We start from the raw sequence: 19374 nt of genomic DNA on the forward strand, positions 1-19374 counted from the left end.
TGACCTCTCTAGCCCTTTTTTTATGTTTCCCCCTTGAGTGTGTAATAATAATAATAATAATAATGTTGGTATTTGTTAAGCACTTACTATGTGCCAAGCACTGTTCTAAGCGCTGGGGTAGATACAAGGTAATCAGGTTGTCCCACGTGGGGCTCAGAGTCTTCATCCCCATTTTACAGATGGGGGAACTGAGGCACAGAGAAGTGAAGTGACTTGCCCAAAGTCACACAGCTGACAAGTGTGGCGGAGCCGGGATTTGAACCCACGACCTCTGACTCCAGAGCCCGTGCTCTTTTCCACTGAGCCACACTGCTTCTCTGGAGTGTAAGCTCCCTGTGGGCAGGTATTGGTTCACTTTGTTATTTGGAATAATGATAATTGTGGAATTTGTTAAGCACTTCCCATGTGCCAAGCACTGTGGTGAATGAAGCTTAATCAGATCAAAGAAAATGCCTGTCCCCACATGGGGCTCACCGTCTAAATAAGAGGAATCCTCATTTTAGTAGTAGTAGTAGCGTTTACCTAGTGCGCAGCGCTTTATTAAGCACTGGGCAAGAATATAGAGAAGGGAATTGGTTCCCATCACTCAGGGGGCTCACAGTCTAAAATCAAAAAGGGGAAGAAGGAACTGGCAACTGACAAATAATGAATATTGAAACAATCAATTGCATTTATTAATAATGATAGTTGTGGTATTTATTAAGGACTTATTGTGTGTCAGACACCGTACCAAACGCTGGGGTGGATACAAACAAATTGGGTTGGACACAGTCCCTGTCCCACAGGGGGCTCACGGTCTTAATCCCCATTTTACAGATGAGGCAACTGAAGCCCAGAGAAGTGAAGTGACTTGCTCAAGGTCACCCAGCAGACAAGCGGCAGAGCTGGGGTTAGAAACAGCATGGCCTAGTGGATAAAACCTAGTCACGGGTTCTAATCCCCGTTCCACCACTTGTCTGCTCTGTGGAATGGGCCTGGAATGCCCTCCCTGTGCCCATCCACCGAGCTCGCTCTCTTCCTCCCTTCAAGGCCCTGCTGAGAGCTCACCTCCTCCAGGAGGCCTTCCCAGACTGAGCCCCTTCCTTCCTCTCCCCCTCGTCCCCCTCTCCATCCCCCCCATCTTACCTCCTTCCCTTCCCCACAGCACCTGTATATATGTATATATGCTTGTACATATTTATTACTCTATTTATTTATTTATTTTACTTGTACATATCTATTCTATTTATTTTATTTTGTTAGTATGTTTGGTTTTGTTCTCTGTCTCCCCCTTTTAGACTGTGAGCCCACTGTCCCCCTTTTAGACTGTGAGCCCATTGGGTAGGGACTGTCTCTATATGTTGCCAATTTGTACTTCCCAAGCACTTAGTACAGTGCTCTGTACATAGTAAGCGCTCAATAAATATGATTGATGATCACTTGACTTCTCTGGACCTCTGGATCTGTAAAATGGGGATTGAGACTGTGAGCCCCACGTGGGACAGGGAATGGCTCCCACCCGATTTACCTATATCCACCCCGGCACTTAGTACAGCGCCTGGCACATAGTAAGTGCTTAAGAAATGCCACAATTATGGCTATTATTCTCCTCTCTGGCCCTCCACCCGCGGGCCTCAGTACTCCCAGACCTGGGCTCTAGCCACTAGGCCATGCTGCTTCTTAACTCTCGCTGGCGAGCGTTGACTCTATATGTTGCCAACTTGCACTTCCCAAGCACTTAGTACAGTGCTGTGCACACAGTAAGTGCTCAATAAATATGACTGATTGATTGATTGATTGATTGACTAGAGTTAGACTTCAAGGCCTTCCTGTATATATGTATATATGTTTGCATATATTTATTACTCTATTTATTTATTTTGCTTGTACATATCTATTCTGTTTATTTTATTGTGTTAATATGTTTGGTTTTGTTCTCTGTCTCCCCCTTTTAGACTGTGAGCCCACTGTTGGGTAGGCACTGTCTCTATGTGTTGCCAACTTGTACTTCCCAAGCGCTTAGTACAGTGCTCTGCACACAGTAAGCGCTCAATAAATACGATTGATGATGATGATGATGGCTGGTTGGCTCAAACCTGGTGCCATCTGGAAGAGCTTTTAAATCCCATTTCAGATACAAACGGGGCATCCTAAATCCCCCCATCCTGTCCGCTTCAGCTTCTCGTGAAACCCCCTCTCATGAGCATCAGAGAAAGGGCTTCCATCAGGGCCCTTCTAGACTGTGAGCCCGTTGTTGGGTAATAAAAATAATAATAATGGCAGTTGTTAAGCCCTTACTATGTGCCAAACACGGTTCTAAGCACTGGGGAAGATACAAGGTAATCAGGGTGTCCCAGGTGGGGCTCACAGTATTAATCCCCATTTTACGGATGAGGGAACTGAGGCACAGAGAAGTCAAGTGACTTGCCCAAAGTCACACAGCTGGTCAGTGGCGGAACTGGGATTAGAACTCACGACCTCTGACTCCCAAGTCCGGGCTCTTTCCACTATTCATTCAATCATATTTATTGAGCGCTTACTGTGTGCAGGGCACTGTACTAAGCGCTTGGGAAGTGTTGTCCACTAGCGGACTTGACATGACTGACTCCATTTTGTGTATGCTGACAGGAACCCTCCATTTTGCACAGGCCGAGAGAACAACTCCATTTTGTATTTTATGCAAGGCTCAGCAACAGATGTCTTCAAGGCCAGTAACAAGTAACAAGTATCTATGCAAGGCCATAGGGCAGATAACAACCTGCACAAGGCAGTGAGAACAGAGAATAAGGAGAATTTATAGCATCCTGTTGGTCCTAATTGGATTCCTGAAATTCCTAAATGCTCCGCTCCCATGTTGCTGTAACTCAATAAAAGACACAGTGAGAATGGGATCAGGGCTGCTTGTCACTCGTCCCTCTCCCGGGAGGTGAACGGGCAGGTAGCCACTTTCCTTCTTTACTGCTCTATGTGAACTCATGTCTCCGAGTCATTTTTCCTATCCGCGTCACCACCCTGGGTACAAGAACCCTGCGGCCGATTTACACCGATTAACCTATTTTGCACCCTACTTGTCGATAACAGTAACTTCTTCGGCGACCACGAAGGGACCCTCGTGCCGTGATCTGGATAGGAACAATCTCCGGGGGTGAGAACGGTCGACTCTCGTGATGCATCAGACTTTGTAAGTAAGGATCCGCTTTTAGGGTCTGAGTCTCCCCTTCTCTCCTTCTGGGTTGTTAATCTGCAGCGCCCGGTGGTGTTCCGGGTTAGCGGTTTCTCCCCCCTTCGGTTAGAAGGGGCGGGGGGTTTGTCCTCCTGGGTTAGGAGGTGGTTTGTTTACCTCAGAAGATGTTCTGAGGGGGCCTAGGAGACGTCCTAGGTGTTCTCTCCGGATTGAGCGGAAAGGGGGTCCCGGTTGTTGGAACCATGGGCACGAGTCTCTCTAAGACTAGTTGGTGCCTGGCTAAAGTTCTCCAATCATGGGATGAGGGTCACTTGCCTGTAACTAAAGGAATGTCAAAAAAACAACTTGTAGGGTGTCACAAGGCCTGGACTAAGTTCCGGGACCAACAGGGTTATTCTTTCTGGCCCGAGGGAGGGTCTTTTGATCCTCAAACTCTCTGCAAACTCCGGGAGGTTTTATCTTGTTCCCACTCTGATGAAATGTGCTATTGGTATTGTTGGGCTGAAGTTAGCAAGAATCAGTCCTCTCGGACTGAAGTAGCAACACGGTCACCTGTGGCAGAAAAGGCTGCGTTGCCTTCAGTCCCGAGTCCGCAGTCCCACTCAGCGGACCGATAGGTACCCCAGTTCCTATCCCCCCTGCTTATTCACCTCCGGTACCACTTCTAGCCCCTGATCGTGAGAACTACCAGCAGATCCCAGGGGCAGGCGGGAATGTCGTAATAGCCGGAGTAAAGGCTCATGTTCCTTTCAAGCCCCAAACCCTTATAACCTGGCAGCAGAATACTCCACCCTTTCAAAAAAATCCTCAGGAAGTGTATCGAAGGGTCCTGGGAATTTTTAGAACCCATCTTCCTACTTGGGCAGATGTAGAGGTGCTGCTCGAATTGTTTTTCACTTCTGATGAGCGCTCCTGCCTCAGAGCCTTGACTGTAAAGTTAGAGAACAAAGGTCAGCCTCATGTGGTATGGCCAACAATTGAGCCTAATTGGAATTTAAACGTGGAAGCGGATTGGAATCGCCTTAATCAGGCGCGGCAGACTCTCCTGGCAGCCATCCAAGAATTGGGCCGTAAACCCCCTAATTGGGACTCCTTCCATGGGATGATTCAGAGGGAATGGGAAACCTCCAATGACTTTTTCACTCGACTTAGCGAGGGAGCAGAGACGCTTGTACAGTTGAACCTGAATGATGAAAGAGATGCTAGAGCCCTAGCTACTGCCTTTGTGAAACAGGGGAGGTTCGCCAATTATTTTGATAAGTATATTCCCGGGTGGGCAACAAAACCTCTGTCAGAGCTGCGAGAGATTGCGCGTCATGTACAAAATATGAAACCCACTAATGCTGCAAAGGTCCTGCTTATGGGCAACTCCTACTCCCTGGGGCGTTGCTTTCATTGTCAACAGGAGGGTCATTTTAAGAGAGATTGTCCTAAATTGCGGCGAAATAAGCGGGGAAGATACCCACGGGTTTTTCCCCCAGGTTGTCCGAACAATACTAGACCCAATCAGGGTCCAGCCCCAAGGAATGGACCTCGTATGCCCCCAACCCAAAATACAGGTCCCAACTTTGGCACCTTTGGACCTTGGGACCCAGAGGGACCCCAATGGCTCTCATTTCCCCCAAATATGCGATCCCCTGGGCATGAGTATCCCAATGTGCATTCCCTACTGGCCGGATGCTCCCTGGGGATTGATTTCCCTGATCTGAGCCTCTATGATGAAGCGCGGGTAAAGCCATATGGCATGGCTCCCGTGGTGACTGATGACCGGCTCGTCACCCGTGCCCCTGAGTCGATCCGTGAATTGACCATTAATACGAAGTCCTACAAATTGCTAGTTGATACAGGTGCAACCTATTCAGCGCTCCCTTCCTTTCCTCCTGGAGCCCGAGGAAAGGAAAGGATATGTATAGTAGGGATAGGTGGGAAAGTTCAAACTGTTTCTAGAATGCAGCCCCTACAGTGCTGGTTACAGGGGATTTACATTCACCACCTGTTCCTAATCATTCCTTCCACTCCATCTCCTTTAATGGGACGAGATCTATTATGCCGTTTGAATGTGACTTTGGTTTGTGATCAGGAAGGAATTGTCTTGACTCTAGGAAGCCTCCTGGGTAAACCTGATCCAGTGCACACTCCACCTGAACAGCCGAGTTCCCTCATGGGACTCCTGGATGCATCTCCCTGCACAGATGATCCCACTCTAAGGACATTGCCCTGACACTGCGGAGTCGTGGTCCGTCTGATGTAGGTTTTCTTCATGGGTAAGAGCCAGTTACAATTGCAGTCCGAGAGGACCGGGCACCTCCCCAAGTCAGACAGTATCCAATGTCTGCAGAAGGTAAAGCGGGTTTAGAGCCCTTGATATCTGCCTTTTTGCGCGAGGGAATTTTAGTCGAATGTCGGTCTCCTTGTAATACTCCTGTGTTGCCTGTGCGAAAACCAGGCTCCCCTCTGTCCTATCCGTTAGTCCAGGACTTGCGTGCAATTAAGTCTTACGTTTTGCCTATGCATGCTGTGATTCCTAGTCCCACGGCAGTAGTTAGCTCCATGAGCCCCAAAGCAACCTGTTTTACTTGTATTGATTTAACTGGCACTTTCTTTACCATCTCAGTGTCCTGTGAGAGCCAGTACCGTTTTTGCCTCTACCCGGGAAGGTCATCAACTAACCTGGACGAGGCTTCCCCAGGGTTTTGTTCGCTCCCCAACTATCTTTTCGAGAGAATTGTGCAGAGCCTTATCTCCCCTCATATTACCCGAAGGGATCAGTATGTCCCTGTTGTGATCGGGTTTGTCTGATCTCCATTTTGTTTTCCCATCCCTTCTTCCCATCCCTCTGTACACCCTTCCTCATGGAAGAAGAATGCCCGCCAAAACTTCCCGCCACAAAACCTGCCTAACAAAGGCCTCCCCCACCCTGACCTGCCTGACAAAAGCCATCCCTGTTGTCCATTAGCGGACTTGACATGACTGACTCCATTTTGCGTATGCTGACAGGAACCCTCCATTTTGTGCAGGCTGAGAGACCAACTCCTTTTTGTATTGTCTGCAACAGATGCCTTCAAGGCCATTAACAAGTAACACTTATCTATGTAAGGTCGTAGGTCAGATGACATCCTGACAAGACGGTGACAACAGAAGATAACAGAATTTACACACCTATTTATACAAGGCCATAGGGCAGATAACAACAACCTTTACAAGGCAGTAAAAACAGAGAATTTAGGCATCCTGTCGGTCCTAATTGGATTCCTGAAATTCCTAAATGCTCCCTCCCATGTTGCTGTAACTCAATAAAAGACACAGTGAGAATGGGATCGGGGCTGCTTGATCTGGGTTTCCGGCCCCTTGCAGCCGCACGCTAATAAAATCCACTTCTGAATTACTACCTGGGTCTCACTCGCTGATTCTCGGCACAACAGTTCCAGTATGTGGATGATATCCTTATCGCTGGGGACACGAAGGATCTGTGTCGGTCAGGTTCCCTCCAGGTCCTAGCATGTTTGCATCAGCTTGGTCTTAAAGTTAGTCGAGAAACTGCAGTGGTGTCAGCCCCAGGTAAAATATCTTGGGTTCATGTTGCGGGAGGGAGAAAGAGCAATCGCCCCCAAGCAAGCAAGCCTTATTCAATGCATGCCCCACTACTAAGCGGGCCCTGAGAGGTTTTCTAGGTGCGGCTGGGTTTTGTCGAGCTTGGATTCCAGAATTTGGGTTGTTAACCAGACCCCTTTTTGAGCTCCTAAAAATGACCTCCCCAGAACCCCTGGACTGGACTTCCGAGGCTGTAGAAGCCTTTCAGACCCTAAAATCATGCCTGAGTTCAGCCCCTGCCCTGGGACTCCGTGACTACAGTAAGCCGTTCTATTTGTACATTCATGAACGCCGCGGAGTGGCCTCAGGTGTTTTGTGCCAAACTCTCGGTCCTCACTATCGACCAGTAGCCTATTATTCAGGTGTCCTTGATCCTGTCATTCTAGGTCAGATACCCTGTATCCGCTGCATACATCCCTTTGTTGTTCGGACTCTGCATGAAGTTGTGCGCCTCCTTCGTGGAGCAGCCACCCAAGCCTTATCCGTGGCACGCCTGACTAAATATGAGGTGGCTTTATTGGAAAATCCGCAGGTACCTGTGGAGCTCTGTGGCTCCTTGAATCCAGCTACCCTGCTTGAGTCCTCTCCCATGACTGACCAGATTCATAATTGTGATGAAGTAGTTCGAGAAACTGTCGCTCCTCGATCTGACCTTCGCGATGAGCCTTTGTCCTCTTCTGATCTAACTTTGTTTACAGATGGCTCCTCCTTTATGGACCGAGGGGTGCGCCTCACCGGCGCTGCTGTTGTTACCATAACCTCTGTGCTGTGGACCGGCTCACTCCCAGCTTCTTGCAGTGCGCAGGCAGCTGAGCTTGAAGCCCTTACACAGGCATTGTTACTCGGTAAAGGGAAGCGTGTGACCATCTATAGAGACTCTAAGTATGCCTTTGGGGTCTGTCATGCTACAGGTGCCCTGTGGCAAAGTCAGGGGTTCCTCACTTCAGCGGGTCGTCAGGTTGCTAATGGGGATCGTATAGAACGCCTATTACAGGCCCTCTTGCTCCCAGCCGAGGTGGCCGTCGTGCATGTGCATGCCCACACCCGAGGAAGTGATTCCCCGAGTTTGGGCAATCGCCGAGCCGACGAGGCCTCTCGTTGGGCAGCTTGGCATGCCCCCCTTGTATGTGTAGCTCCTGTTATGACCCTGGCCCCCACGTCTATGCCTGGCACTCTGTTGCCCTCCCTGATTACGGGTAAGGAAGAGCTGAGTGGCCTCGGCAATATGAGGCACTGGAACGGGATGGACTCTTTTGGGTCCCCGATGGACGCCCTATTTTGCCCGCTGCTGCACTGCGACCAGTTTGTCTGCGTCTTCACCAGGAGACTCACTTTGGTGCAGATGCCCTGGCAGCCACAGTTCTCCGAGTTTGGTTTGCCCCAGGTATCCATCCTGTTGCCAAACGTGTTACAGCCAGTTGTGCTACTTGCCAGAGCTTCAGTGCTCACCCTGATCGCCGGGTTCCCTTGAGAGGACGCCCTTGGGTCTGTTCCCCTTTTGAAGGTTTGCAGGTTGATTTTGTGACACTTCCAAGGGCTGGTCGTTTCCGATATTTACTGGTCATTGTTGATCACCCGACTGGGTGGATTGAGGCTTTCCCTTCCTCCCGAGCAACCGCTCTTACGGTGGTGAAATGTCTCTTGCGGGAAATCATTCCCAGGTTTGGACCACCTGCTGTTATTGATTCTGATCAGGGATCGCATTTCACTGAGTCTGTTCTATCTGAAATCCATCGATCACTTGGAATCGAACGTTCTTTCCATGCACCCTACCATCCCCAGAGTTCAGGGAAAGTGGAACGTGCTAATCGTGAGTTGCTTTGTATGGAAACTCATCTCAAATGGCCCGAGGTTCTACCTCTAGCCCTTTATCGTCTACGATGTCGCCCCCGGACTCCTTTGAATATATCTCCTTATGAGATGCTATTTGGTCATTCCCCATATTGGGGAAGCCTTTCAGATCCCCGACCTCCTCCGACCCTACAGGTGGGCGATGATGCCCTGCGAGCCCATGTTTTGTCTCTCCAGGCAATTCTAGCCGAGCTGCAGGCTGCTGGAATCCTTCATCAGCGCATCCCTCTCACGGATCATCTGCATCCATTCATCGCTGGAGATTGGGTTTGGGTTAAGCGCATGGTTGGCAACGCTTCACTTAAGCCATCCTGGGAAGGACCCTACCAGGTTCTCTTGTCTTCCTTTTCTGCAGTTCGTGTTGCTGAGCACCCCTCATGGATCCACCACTCCCAGGTGAAGCCAGCCGTTTTTGATGCTTCGCCTCCTGATTGTACTCCCCCATCGGTTTCTGCTGACTCTCGGGATTCTGAGCCACTTGCTGTCCCAGCTTTACGGCTGCGTCGAACTTCTACCGGATGGGCCTCGGTCCCGTGAGATTTGTCTGGTTTGCTTATTTGTGTGTGTTGCTGCTGGCTTGTTTTTGGTGTGCTGTGTTTTTCAGCTCCTGAAGGCCTGCCTCTGATGTGCTTCATCTACCCTGATGCTTCTGCAACCCCCGACTGTACCCCTGTCCAAGGCTGAGATCATGGACATGCAGCACGGTCTGGATGCTGTGTTTCGCTGAGGAGGGGGATTGTTGTGTGTGCTCAGTTGTGCCTGAATTTTTCTGTTGGATTTTTCTGTCTTTTCTTTTTGCCTGGATTTTTGTCTTTTCCTGGTCCTATGCTTTAGGCGCCGGCTTTGCGGAAGACCTTTGTTATCCCGAGGAGGGTCGTATGTGATCCTCCCGGAGGCCATGGGCCTCGGAAGGATCAAAGGGGGGATTGTTGTCCACTAGCGGACTTGACATGACTGACTCCATTTTGTGTATGCTGACAGTAACCCTCCATTTTGCGCAGGCCGTGAGAACAACTCCTTTTTTTGTATTTTATGCAAGGCTCAGCAACAGATGTCTTCAAGGCCAGTAACACCTATCTATGCAAGGCCGTGGGGCAGATAACAACAACCTGCACAAGGCAGTGAGAACAGAGAATAATGAGAATTTATAGCATCCCGTCAGTCCTAATTGGATTCCTGAAATTCCTAAATGCTCTGCTCCCATGTTGCTGTAACTCAATAAAAGACAGTGAGAATGGGATCGGGGCTGCTTGTCACTCGTCCCTCTCCCAGGAGGTGAACGGGCAGGTAGCCACTTTCCTTCTTTACTGCTCTATCTGAACTCATGTCTCCGAGTCATTTTTCCTATCTGCGTCACCACCCTGGGTACAAGAACCCTGCGGCCGATTTACACCGATTAACCTATTTTGTACCCTACTTGTCGATAACAGGAAGCACAAGTTCCACTATGCCCCACTGCTTCTCTGCTGTCTCTATCTGCTGCCGAATTGTATTTTCCAAGCGCTTAGTCAGTGCTCTGCACATAGTAAGCGCTCAATAAATACGATTGATGATGATGATGATGATGATGCTCTGCACACAGTAAGCGCTCAATACGATATCACCTGTATATATGTTTGTACATATTTATTACTCTATTTATTTATTCATTTAACTTGTACATATCTATTCTATTTACTTTATTTTGTTAGTATGTTTGGTTCTGTTCTCTGTCTCCCCCTTTTAGACTGTGAGCCCACTGTTGGGTAGGGACCGTCTCTATATTTTGCCAACTTGTACTTTCCAAGCGCTCAGTACAGTGCTCTGCACACAGTAAGCGCTCAATAAATACGATTGAATGAATGAATGAATGAATGAATGAAAATACGATTGAATGAATCCCCCCCTTACCTCCTTCCCCTCCCCACAGCACCTGTATATATGTATATATATTTGTACGTATTTATTACTCTATTTTATTTGTACATATTTACTGTATTTATTTTACTTTGTTGATATGTTTTGTTTTTGTTGTCTGTCTCCCCCTTCTAGACTGTGAGCCCACTGTTTGGGTAGGGACCGTCTCTAGATGTTGCCAACTTGTACTTTCCAAGCACTTAGTACAGTGCTCTGCACACAGTAAGCGCTCAATAAATACGATTGAATGAATGAATGAATGAATGAAAATACGATTGAATGAATCCCCCCCTTACCTCCTTCCCCTCCCCACAGCACCTGTATACATGTATATATATATATATATATTTGTACGTATTTATTACTCTATTTTATTTGTACATATTTACTGTATTTATTTTACTTTGTTAATATGTTTTGTTTTGTTGTCTGTCTCCCCCTTCTAGACTGCGAGCCCACTGTTGGGTAGGGACCGTCTCTAAATGTTGCCAACTTGGACTTCCCAAGCGCTTAGTACAGTGCTCTGCACACGGTAAGCGCTCAATAAATATGATTGAATGAATGAATGAATGAGTGAATGAGTGAGTGAGTGAATGAATGAATGAATGAATGAATGAATGAATGAATGACCAGGAGAAAGGCCCGCTCCCAACCTTCACACTGCGCACGCGCGCATCCGGCACCGCCCCCCTCCGCCGGGCCTGGCCACGCCTCCTCCCCCACCCAGACCACGCCCCGAACGTGTTACGTCACGACGTAGCTGCGCCCCACCCCTTCTGCGCATGCGCGCTTCCTGGACGACCGTGGCGGTGGCTCGTGCGTCGTTGGGGAGCCGGAAGCGGCTTGGTTGCCTTGGAGACGGTTTCCAGGAGACGCGGAGGCGGAGTGATGCTCATGGCGCCCACGAAGGACCCCGCGGGGCCGTCGTCGTCGCCCCAAAAGGATAAAAGCGTGGATGGGGATGACCCTTCCCCAAACACTTACATCCTCCGGCCTTTCTTCCAGCACAGGCGGGTATCGGGACACCGCGGGGGGAGGGCCAGAGAGGAGAATAATAATAATAATAATAATAATTATGATGGCATTTGTTAAGCGCTTACTATGTGCAAAGCACTGTTCTAAGCGCTGGGGAGGTTACAAGGTGATCGGGTTGTCCCACGGGGGGCTCACAGTCTTCATCCCCATTTTTACAGATGAGGGAACTGAGGCTCAGAGAAGTTAAGTGACTTGCCCAGAGTCACACAGCAGACGTGTGGTGGAGCCGGGATTCGAACCCATGACCTCTGACTCCAAAGCCCGGGCTCTTTCCACTGAGCCACGCTGCTTCTCTAAAGTCATAATCTTACCTCCTTCCCTTCCCCACAGCACCTGTATATAGGTTTGTACATATTTATTACTCTATTTATTTATTTTACCTGTATATATCTATTCTATTTATTTTATTTTGTTAATATGTTTGGTTTTGTTCTCTGTCTCCCCCTTCTAGACCGTGAGCCCACTGTTGGGTAGGGACTGTCTCTATACGTTGCCAACTTGGACTTCCCAAGCGCTTAGTACAGTGCTCTGCACACAGTAAGCGCTCAATAAATACGATTGATGATGATTGATGATGTAGATATATGTTTGTACATATTTATTACTCTATTTATTTACTTATTTTTCTTGTACATATCTATTCTATTTATTTTATTTTGTTAGTATGTTTGGTTTTGTTCTCCGTCTCCCCCTTCTAGACTGTGAGGCCACTGTTGGGTAGGGACCATCTCTATATGTTGCCAACTTGTACTTCCCAAGCGCTTAGTACAGTGCTCTGCACACAGTAAGCGCTCAATAAATACGATTGATCGATTGATAATGATCATAATAGCAATAATAATAACAGTACTATTTGTTAAGTGCTTACAATTTGCAAAGCACTGTTCCAAGCGCTGGGTGTTCAGGTGGTCCCACATGGGGCTCACAGTCTTCATCCCCATTTTCCAGATGAGGTCACGAGGCACAGAGAAGTGAAGTGGCTTGCCCAAGGTCATGCAGCAGACAAGCGGCGGAGTGGGGATTAGAATCCACGTCCTCTGACTCCCGAGCCCGGGCTCTTTCCACTGAGCCACGCTGCTTCCCTGATGGTCATAGTGGTGGTATTTCTTAAGCGCTTACTGTGTGCCAGGCTCCGTACTAAGCGCTGGGGTGGGTACAGGCAAATCGGGTTGGACACAGTCATTCATTCAATCGTATTTATTGAGTGCTTACTGTGTGCAGAGCACTCTACTAAGCGCTTGGGAAGTACAAGTTGGCAACATATAGAGAAGGTCCCTACCCAACAACGGGCTCACAGTCTAGAGGGGGGAGACAGACAACAATACAAAACAAGTAGACGCGTGTCAGTACCATCAAAATAGTCCCTGCCCCACGTGGGGCTCACAGCCTCAATCCCCATTTTACAGCACATAGTAAGTGCTCAATAAATACGATTGATGATTTTACAGACCCAGAGGCCCAGAGAAGTCAAGTGATTTGCCCAAGGTCACACAGCAGACAAGTGGCAGAGTGGGGATTAGAACCCATGACCTCCTACCCCAGGCCCGTGCTCTGTCCACTAGGCCATGCTTTTTCTGTTCCCGGCTCCGTCGCTTGTCTGCTCTGTGACCTTGGGCAAATCGCTTCATTTCTCTGTGCCTCAGTACCCTCATCTGTAAAATAGGGATGAAGACTTTGTGTCCTATGTGGGCGAGGGACTGTCTTGTATAATAATAATAATAATAACAATAACAATTGTATCTGTTAAGCACTTACTAAGTGCTGGGGGGAATGCAAGCAAATCAGGCTAGATACAGTCCCATGTACAGCTCACAGTCTTAACCCCCATTTTACAGATGAGGCAACTGAGGCCCAGAGAAGTGAAGTGACTTGCCCAGGGTCACACAGCAGACAAATGGCAGTCAGGATTAGAACCCAGGGCGCTCTGAATCCTAGGCCCATGGTCTATCCACTAGGCCATGCTGCTGTTCTGTGCTAGTGCTTAGAACAATGCATGGTACAGAGTAAGCACTTAACAAATACTGCAATTATTATTATTATTATTATTATTATTATTATTATCATTGCTGAGGCCTGGAGAGGAACCAAGACCTGGAGGGGAAGAGGTTAGATGTACAGGCAAAGGAAAGGCTAGGCTGTGTGGCTACAAAGTTTGTGAACCAATAATAATAATAATACTAATAATAATTATCATACTTGTTAAGCACTTACTATGTGCAAAGCACTGTTCTAAGCGCTGGGGAGGATACAAAGTGATCAGGTCGTCCCACCTGGGACTCACAGTCTTAATCCCCCTTTTACAGATGAGGTTACTGAGGCGCAGAGAAGTGAAGGGATTTGCCCAAAGTCACACAGCTGACACGCGGCGGAGCCGGGATTAGAACCCATGGCCTCTGACTCCCAAGCTCGGGCTCTTTCCACTGAGCCAAGCTGCTTCCTCTCAGCATTAGGATCAGTAGAAGTCCTGAGTCCTGGAAAGGGATCGAGGCAGCGAATGCAGGGAACTTGGTTGTGATGTTCGTGGAGTGAAGCGCTTAGTACAGTGCTCAAGCACTTAGTACAGTGCTCTGCACACAGTAAGCGCTCAATAAATACGATTGATTGATTGATTGATTGAAACCTGGCTTGAGGGAACATCAGCTAAGAACAGTTAGGTCAGTGCTTTGCCCAGAGTAAGTCCTCAATGAGTACCACTGATCGTTCGATGGATTGAGACAGTATTTTTATAACGATATTTATTTAATAAGTACCACTGATAGCTCGATGGATTGAGGTAGTATTTGTATAACGATATTTATTTAATAAGTACCACTGATCGCTCGATGGATTGAGATAGTATTTTTATAACGGCATTTATTTAATAAGTACCACTGATCGCTTGATGGATTGAGATAGTATTTTTATAATGATATTTATTTAATAAGTGCCACTGATCGCTCGATGGATTGAGATAGTATTTTTATAACGATATTTATTTAATAAGTACCACTGATCGCTCGATGGATTGAGATAGTATTTTTATAACGATATTTATTTAATAAGTACCACTGATCGCTCGATGGATTGAGATAGTATTTTTATAACGATATTTATTTAATAAGTACCACTGATCGCTCGATGGATTGAGGTAGTATTTTTATAACGGTATTTATTTAATAAGTACCACTGATGGCTCGATGGATTGAGGTAGTATTTTTATAACGATATTTATTTAATAAGTACCACTCATGGCTCGATGGATTGAGGTAGTATTTTTATAACGATATTTATTTAATAAGAACCACTGATCGCTCGATGGATTGAGATGGTATTTTTATAACGATATTTATTTAATAAGTACCACTGATCGCTCGATGGATTGAGGTAGTATTTTTATAATGATATTTATTTAATAAGTACCACTGATCGCTCGATCGATTGAGATAGTATTTTTATAATGATATTTATTTAGCGCTTAGTATGTGTCAAACACCGTCTCTAGCGCTGGGGTAGATACAAGTTAGTCAGGTCAGACACAGTCCCTATCCCGTATGGGACTCGGTCCGACTATTTTTTTCCATTATTGATGAGAGTTTTGGGGCTAGGCAGTCAGTCAATCATATTTACTGTGTGCTCACTGTGTATTAAGCATCTGGGAGAGTACGATAAAACAGACACGTTCCCTGCCCACAACAGGCTTACAGTCTAGAGGGGGAGACCGATGTAAATAAATGAAATTACAAATATTTACGTAAGTGCTGTGGGGCTGGGGGGGAGGATGAATAAAGGGAGCAAGTCAGGGCGATGCAGAAGGGAGTGGGAGAAGGGAAAATTGTTAGTATGTTTGGTTTTGTTCTCTGTCTCCCCCTTTTAGAGTGTGAGCCCACTGTTGGGTAGGGACTGTCTCTATATGTTGCCAACTTGTACTTCCCAAGCGCTTAGTACAGTGCTCTGCACACAGTAAGCGCTCAATAAATACGATTGATTGATTGATTGAAAAAGAGGGCTTAGTCAGGGAAGACCTCTTGGAGGAATTGTGGCTTCCTTAAGGCTTTGAAGTCGGGGGAGAGTAATTGTTGAATTGGAAGGGGGGAGCGTGATAGGCCATTCATTCAGTCGTATTTATTGAGCGCTTACTGTGTGCAGAGCACTGTACTGAGCTCTTGGGCCAGCGCTTAGAACCGTGCTTGGCACATAGTGTGCGCTTAACACATACCATCATTATTATTATTATAGGCCAGAGGAACGATGAGGTCGATGGAGAGGTAGGGCTAAGGAGAGAATGATTCTCCCTGGTGTTTGACAGGACAAATTTGGCAGGAAACAAGTCTTTGCAGAGTTAAGAGGAAGGAGATGAGCTAAGCCACTAAGAAGAAACTGCCAACTCACATTGTGGAGGCTCAGTACAGCAAAGAAACAGGCGACAGAATGAAGCAACATCTGGTGGCCTCTTTTCTCTTTTTAATAATAATGATGGTACTTGTTAAACGCTTACTATGTGCAAAACACTGTTCTAAGCGCTGAGGGGGTACAAGGTGATCAGGTTGTCCCACGTGAGGCTCACAGTCCTAATTATCATTTGACAGATGAGGTCACTGAGGCACAGAGAAGTTAAGTGACTTGCCCAAAGTCACACAGCTGCTAAGTGGTAGAGCCGGGATTAGAACCCATGACCTCCGACTCCCAAGCCCGGGCTCTTTCCTCTGAGCCACGCTGCTTCTCTTTTAATGGTATTGGTTAAGTTCCTACTATTTGGCGAACACTGCTCCAAGCTCTGGGATCCATACAAGCTCATTTATTCATTCAGTCATATTTATTGAGCACTTACTAAGAACTGTACTAAGCGTTTGGGGAAGTACAGCAATAAACAGTGACATTCCCTGCCCACAATGAGCTCCCAGTCTAGAGGGGAGGAGATAGACATCATTACAAATAAATCAAATTACAGATGTGTAAATAAGTGCCGTGGGGCTGGGAGGGGGGAAGAGCAAAGAGAGCAAGTCAGGGGGACGTAGAAGGGAGTGGGAGATGAAGGAAAGCGGGGCTTAGGAGGAGATGTGCCTTCAATAAGACTTGGAAGGTGGGGAGAGTAATTGTCTGTCAGATTTGAGGAGGGAGGGGGTTCCAATCAATCAATCAATCAGTCGTATTTATTGAGCAGGCCCGCAGCGGGATGTGGGCGAGGGGTCGGTGGCGAGACAGGCGAGATGGAGGCCCAGTGAGAAGGTTAGCACTAGAGGAGTGAGGTATGCGGTCTGGGCTGCAGAAAGAGAGAAGTGAGGTGAGGTAGGCGGGGGCGAAGTGATGGAGAGCTTTAAAACCAACGGAGAGGAGTTTTTCTTTGGTATGGAGGTGGATGGGAGTTTTTTGAGGAGAGAGGAGACGTGTCCAGAAGGTTTTTGTAGAAGAATGATCCTGGCAGCAGAGTGAAGTATGGACTGGAGTGGGGAGAGACAAGAGGCTGGGAGGGCAGCAAGGAGGCTGATGCAGTCATCCAGGTGGGATAGGATGAGTGATTGTATTCAAGTGGGAAAAGTCTGGATGGAGAGGAAAGGGCAGATTTTAGCCATGTTGTGAAGGTGGGACCGACGGGATTTGGTGACGGATCGAATATGTGGGTCGAATCGGAGAGAGGAATCAAGAATAACGTCATGGTTTCGGGCTTGTGAGACGGGAAGGATGGTGGTGCCGTCTACAGTGACGGGAAAGTCAGGGGGAGGACAGGGTTTGGGTGGGATGATATGCAGCTCAGTCTTAGACATGTTAAGTTTAAGGTTATGGGAGGACATCCATCCAACTAGAGATGACTTGAAGAGACTGGAGAGAGGGAGAGAGATCAGGGCTGAAGATACAGATTTGGGGCTCCTCTGGGATCTTCCCATCCCCTTACTGTAGGGGTTCCTCAAGGGTCAGTTCTTGGTCCCCTTCTGTTCTCTATCTACACTCACTCCCTTGGTGAACTCATTTGCTCCCACGGCTTCAACTATCATCTCTCCGCTGATGACACCCAAATCTACATCGCTGCCCCTGCTCTCTCTCCTTCCCTTCAGGCTTGGGTCTCCTCCTGCCTTCAGGACATCTCCATCTGGGTGTCTGCCCGCCATCTAAAACTCAGTATGTCCAAGACTGAACTCCTTATCTTCCGTTCCAAACCCTGCTTTCTCCCTGACTTTCCCATCACTGTAGACGGCACTACCATCCTTCCCGTCTCACAAGCCCTCAACCTCAGTGTCATCCTCGACTCTGCTCTCTCGTTCACCCCGCACATCCAATCCGTCACCAAAACCTGCCGGTCTCAGCTCCGCAACATTGCCAAGATCCGCCCTTTCCTCTCCATCCAAACCGCTACCTTGCTGGTTCAGTCTCTCATCCTGTCCCAACTGGATTACTGCATCGGCCTCCTCTCTGATCTCCCATCCTCCTGTCTCTTCCCACTTCAGTCCATACTTCACTCTGCTGCCCAGATCACCTTTGTGCAGAAATGCTCTGGGCATGTTACTCCCCTCCTCAAAAACCTCCAGTGGCTGCCTGTCAACCTACGCATCAAGCAGAAACTCCTCCCCCTGGGCTTCCAGGCTGTCCATCCCCTGGCCCCCTCCTACCTCACCTCCCTTCTCTCCTTCTCCAGCCCAGCCCTCACCCTCCACTCCTCTGCCGCTAATCTCCTCACCGTTAGGCCTCGTTCTCGCCCATCCCGCCGTCAACCCCCGGCCCACGTCATCCCCCTGGCCCGGAATGCCCTCCCTCCGCACATCCGCCAAGCTGGCTCTCTTCCTCCCTTCAAAGCCCTACCGAGAGCTCACCTCCTCCAGGAGGCCTTCCCACACTGAGCCCCCCTTTTTCTCTCCTCTTCCCCATCCCCCCGCCCTACCTCCTTCCCCTCCCCACAGCACCTGTATATATGTCTGTACAGGTTTATTACTCGATTTATTTTGATTGTACATATTTACTATTCTATTTATTTTGTTAAGGACATGCATCTAGCTTTATTTCTATTTATTCTGATGACTTGACACCTGTCCACATGTTTTGTTTTGTTGACTGTCTCCCCCTTCTAGACTGTGAGCCCGTTGTTGGGTAGGGACCATCTCTAGATGTTGCTGACTTATACTTCCCAAGCGCTTAGTACAGTGCTTTCCACTCAATAAATACGATTGAATGAATGAATTTGGGTATCATCTGCATAGACGTGGTAGTTGAAGCCATGGGAGTGAATGAGTTCTCCAAGAGAGTGGGTGTAGATGGAGAATAGAGGGGGACCCAGAACTGAACCTTGAGGGACCCCCACAGTTAGGTGGTGGGAGGCAGAGGAGGAGCCCGCGAAGGAGACTGTGATTGAACGACCAGAGAGATGTGGAAACCAGGAGAGGACAGAGTCCGCGAAGCCAAGGTTGGATAATGTTTCCAGGAGAAGGGAGTGGTCCACAGTGTCGAAGGCAGCTGAGAGGTCGAGGAGGATTAGGATGGAGTAGAGGCCGTTGGATTTGGCAAGAAGGAGGTCATCGGTGACCTCTGAGAGGTCGGTTTCTGTGGAGTGAATTGGGAGTGAGTTAGGTTGGCATAATCCCTGGGCCGCATGGGGCTCACAGTCTAAGTAGGAGGGAGGACAGGAGAACTGTTTACTTGATTACTGTATCAGCCTCCTTGCTGACCTCCCTGCCTCCTGTCTCTCATTCATTCATTCAATCGTACTTATTGAGCGCTTACTGTGTGCAGAGCACTGTACTAAGGGCTTGGGAAGTACAAGTTGGCGACATATAGAGACTGGCCCTACCCAACAATGTGCTCACAGTCTAGAAGGGGGAGACCACAAAACGTGGACAGGTGTCAAGTCGTCAGAACAAATAGAATTAAAGCTA

General features: G+C 48.0%; 1 protein-coding gene across 1 annotated transcript in view; it reads left to right on the top strand.

The window, feature by feature from the left end:
* Positions 1-11318: 11318 nt before the first annotated feature.
* Positions 11319-19374, top strand: part of DYNLT2B (dynein light chain Tctex-type 2B) — a 59916-nt gene continuing 51860 nt past the window's right edge. The window contains exon 1 of the mRNA XM_038748983.1: positions 11319-11511. Within this exon, the coding sequence (XP_038604911.1) occupies positions 11390-11511 (122 nt within the window). The 5' untranslated portion in view covers positions 11319-11389. The remainder of the gene's footprint in view (positions 11512-19374) is intronic.

Source organism: Tachyglossus aculeatus, chromosome 1 (assembly GCF_015852505.1).
Source record: "Tachyglossus aculeatus isolate mTacAcu1 chromosome 1, mTacAcu1.pri, whole genome shotgun sequence".
Lineage (NCBI taxonomy): Eukaryota > Metazoa > Chordata > Mammalia > Monotremata > Tachyglossidae > Tachyglossus > Tachyglossus aculeatus.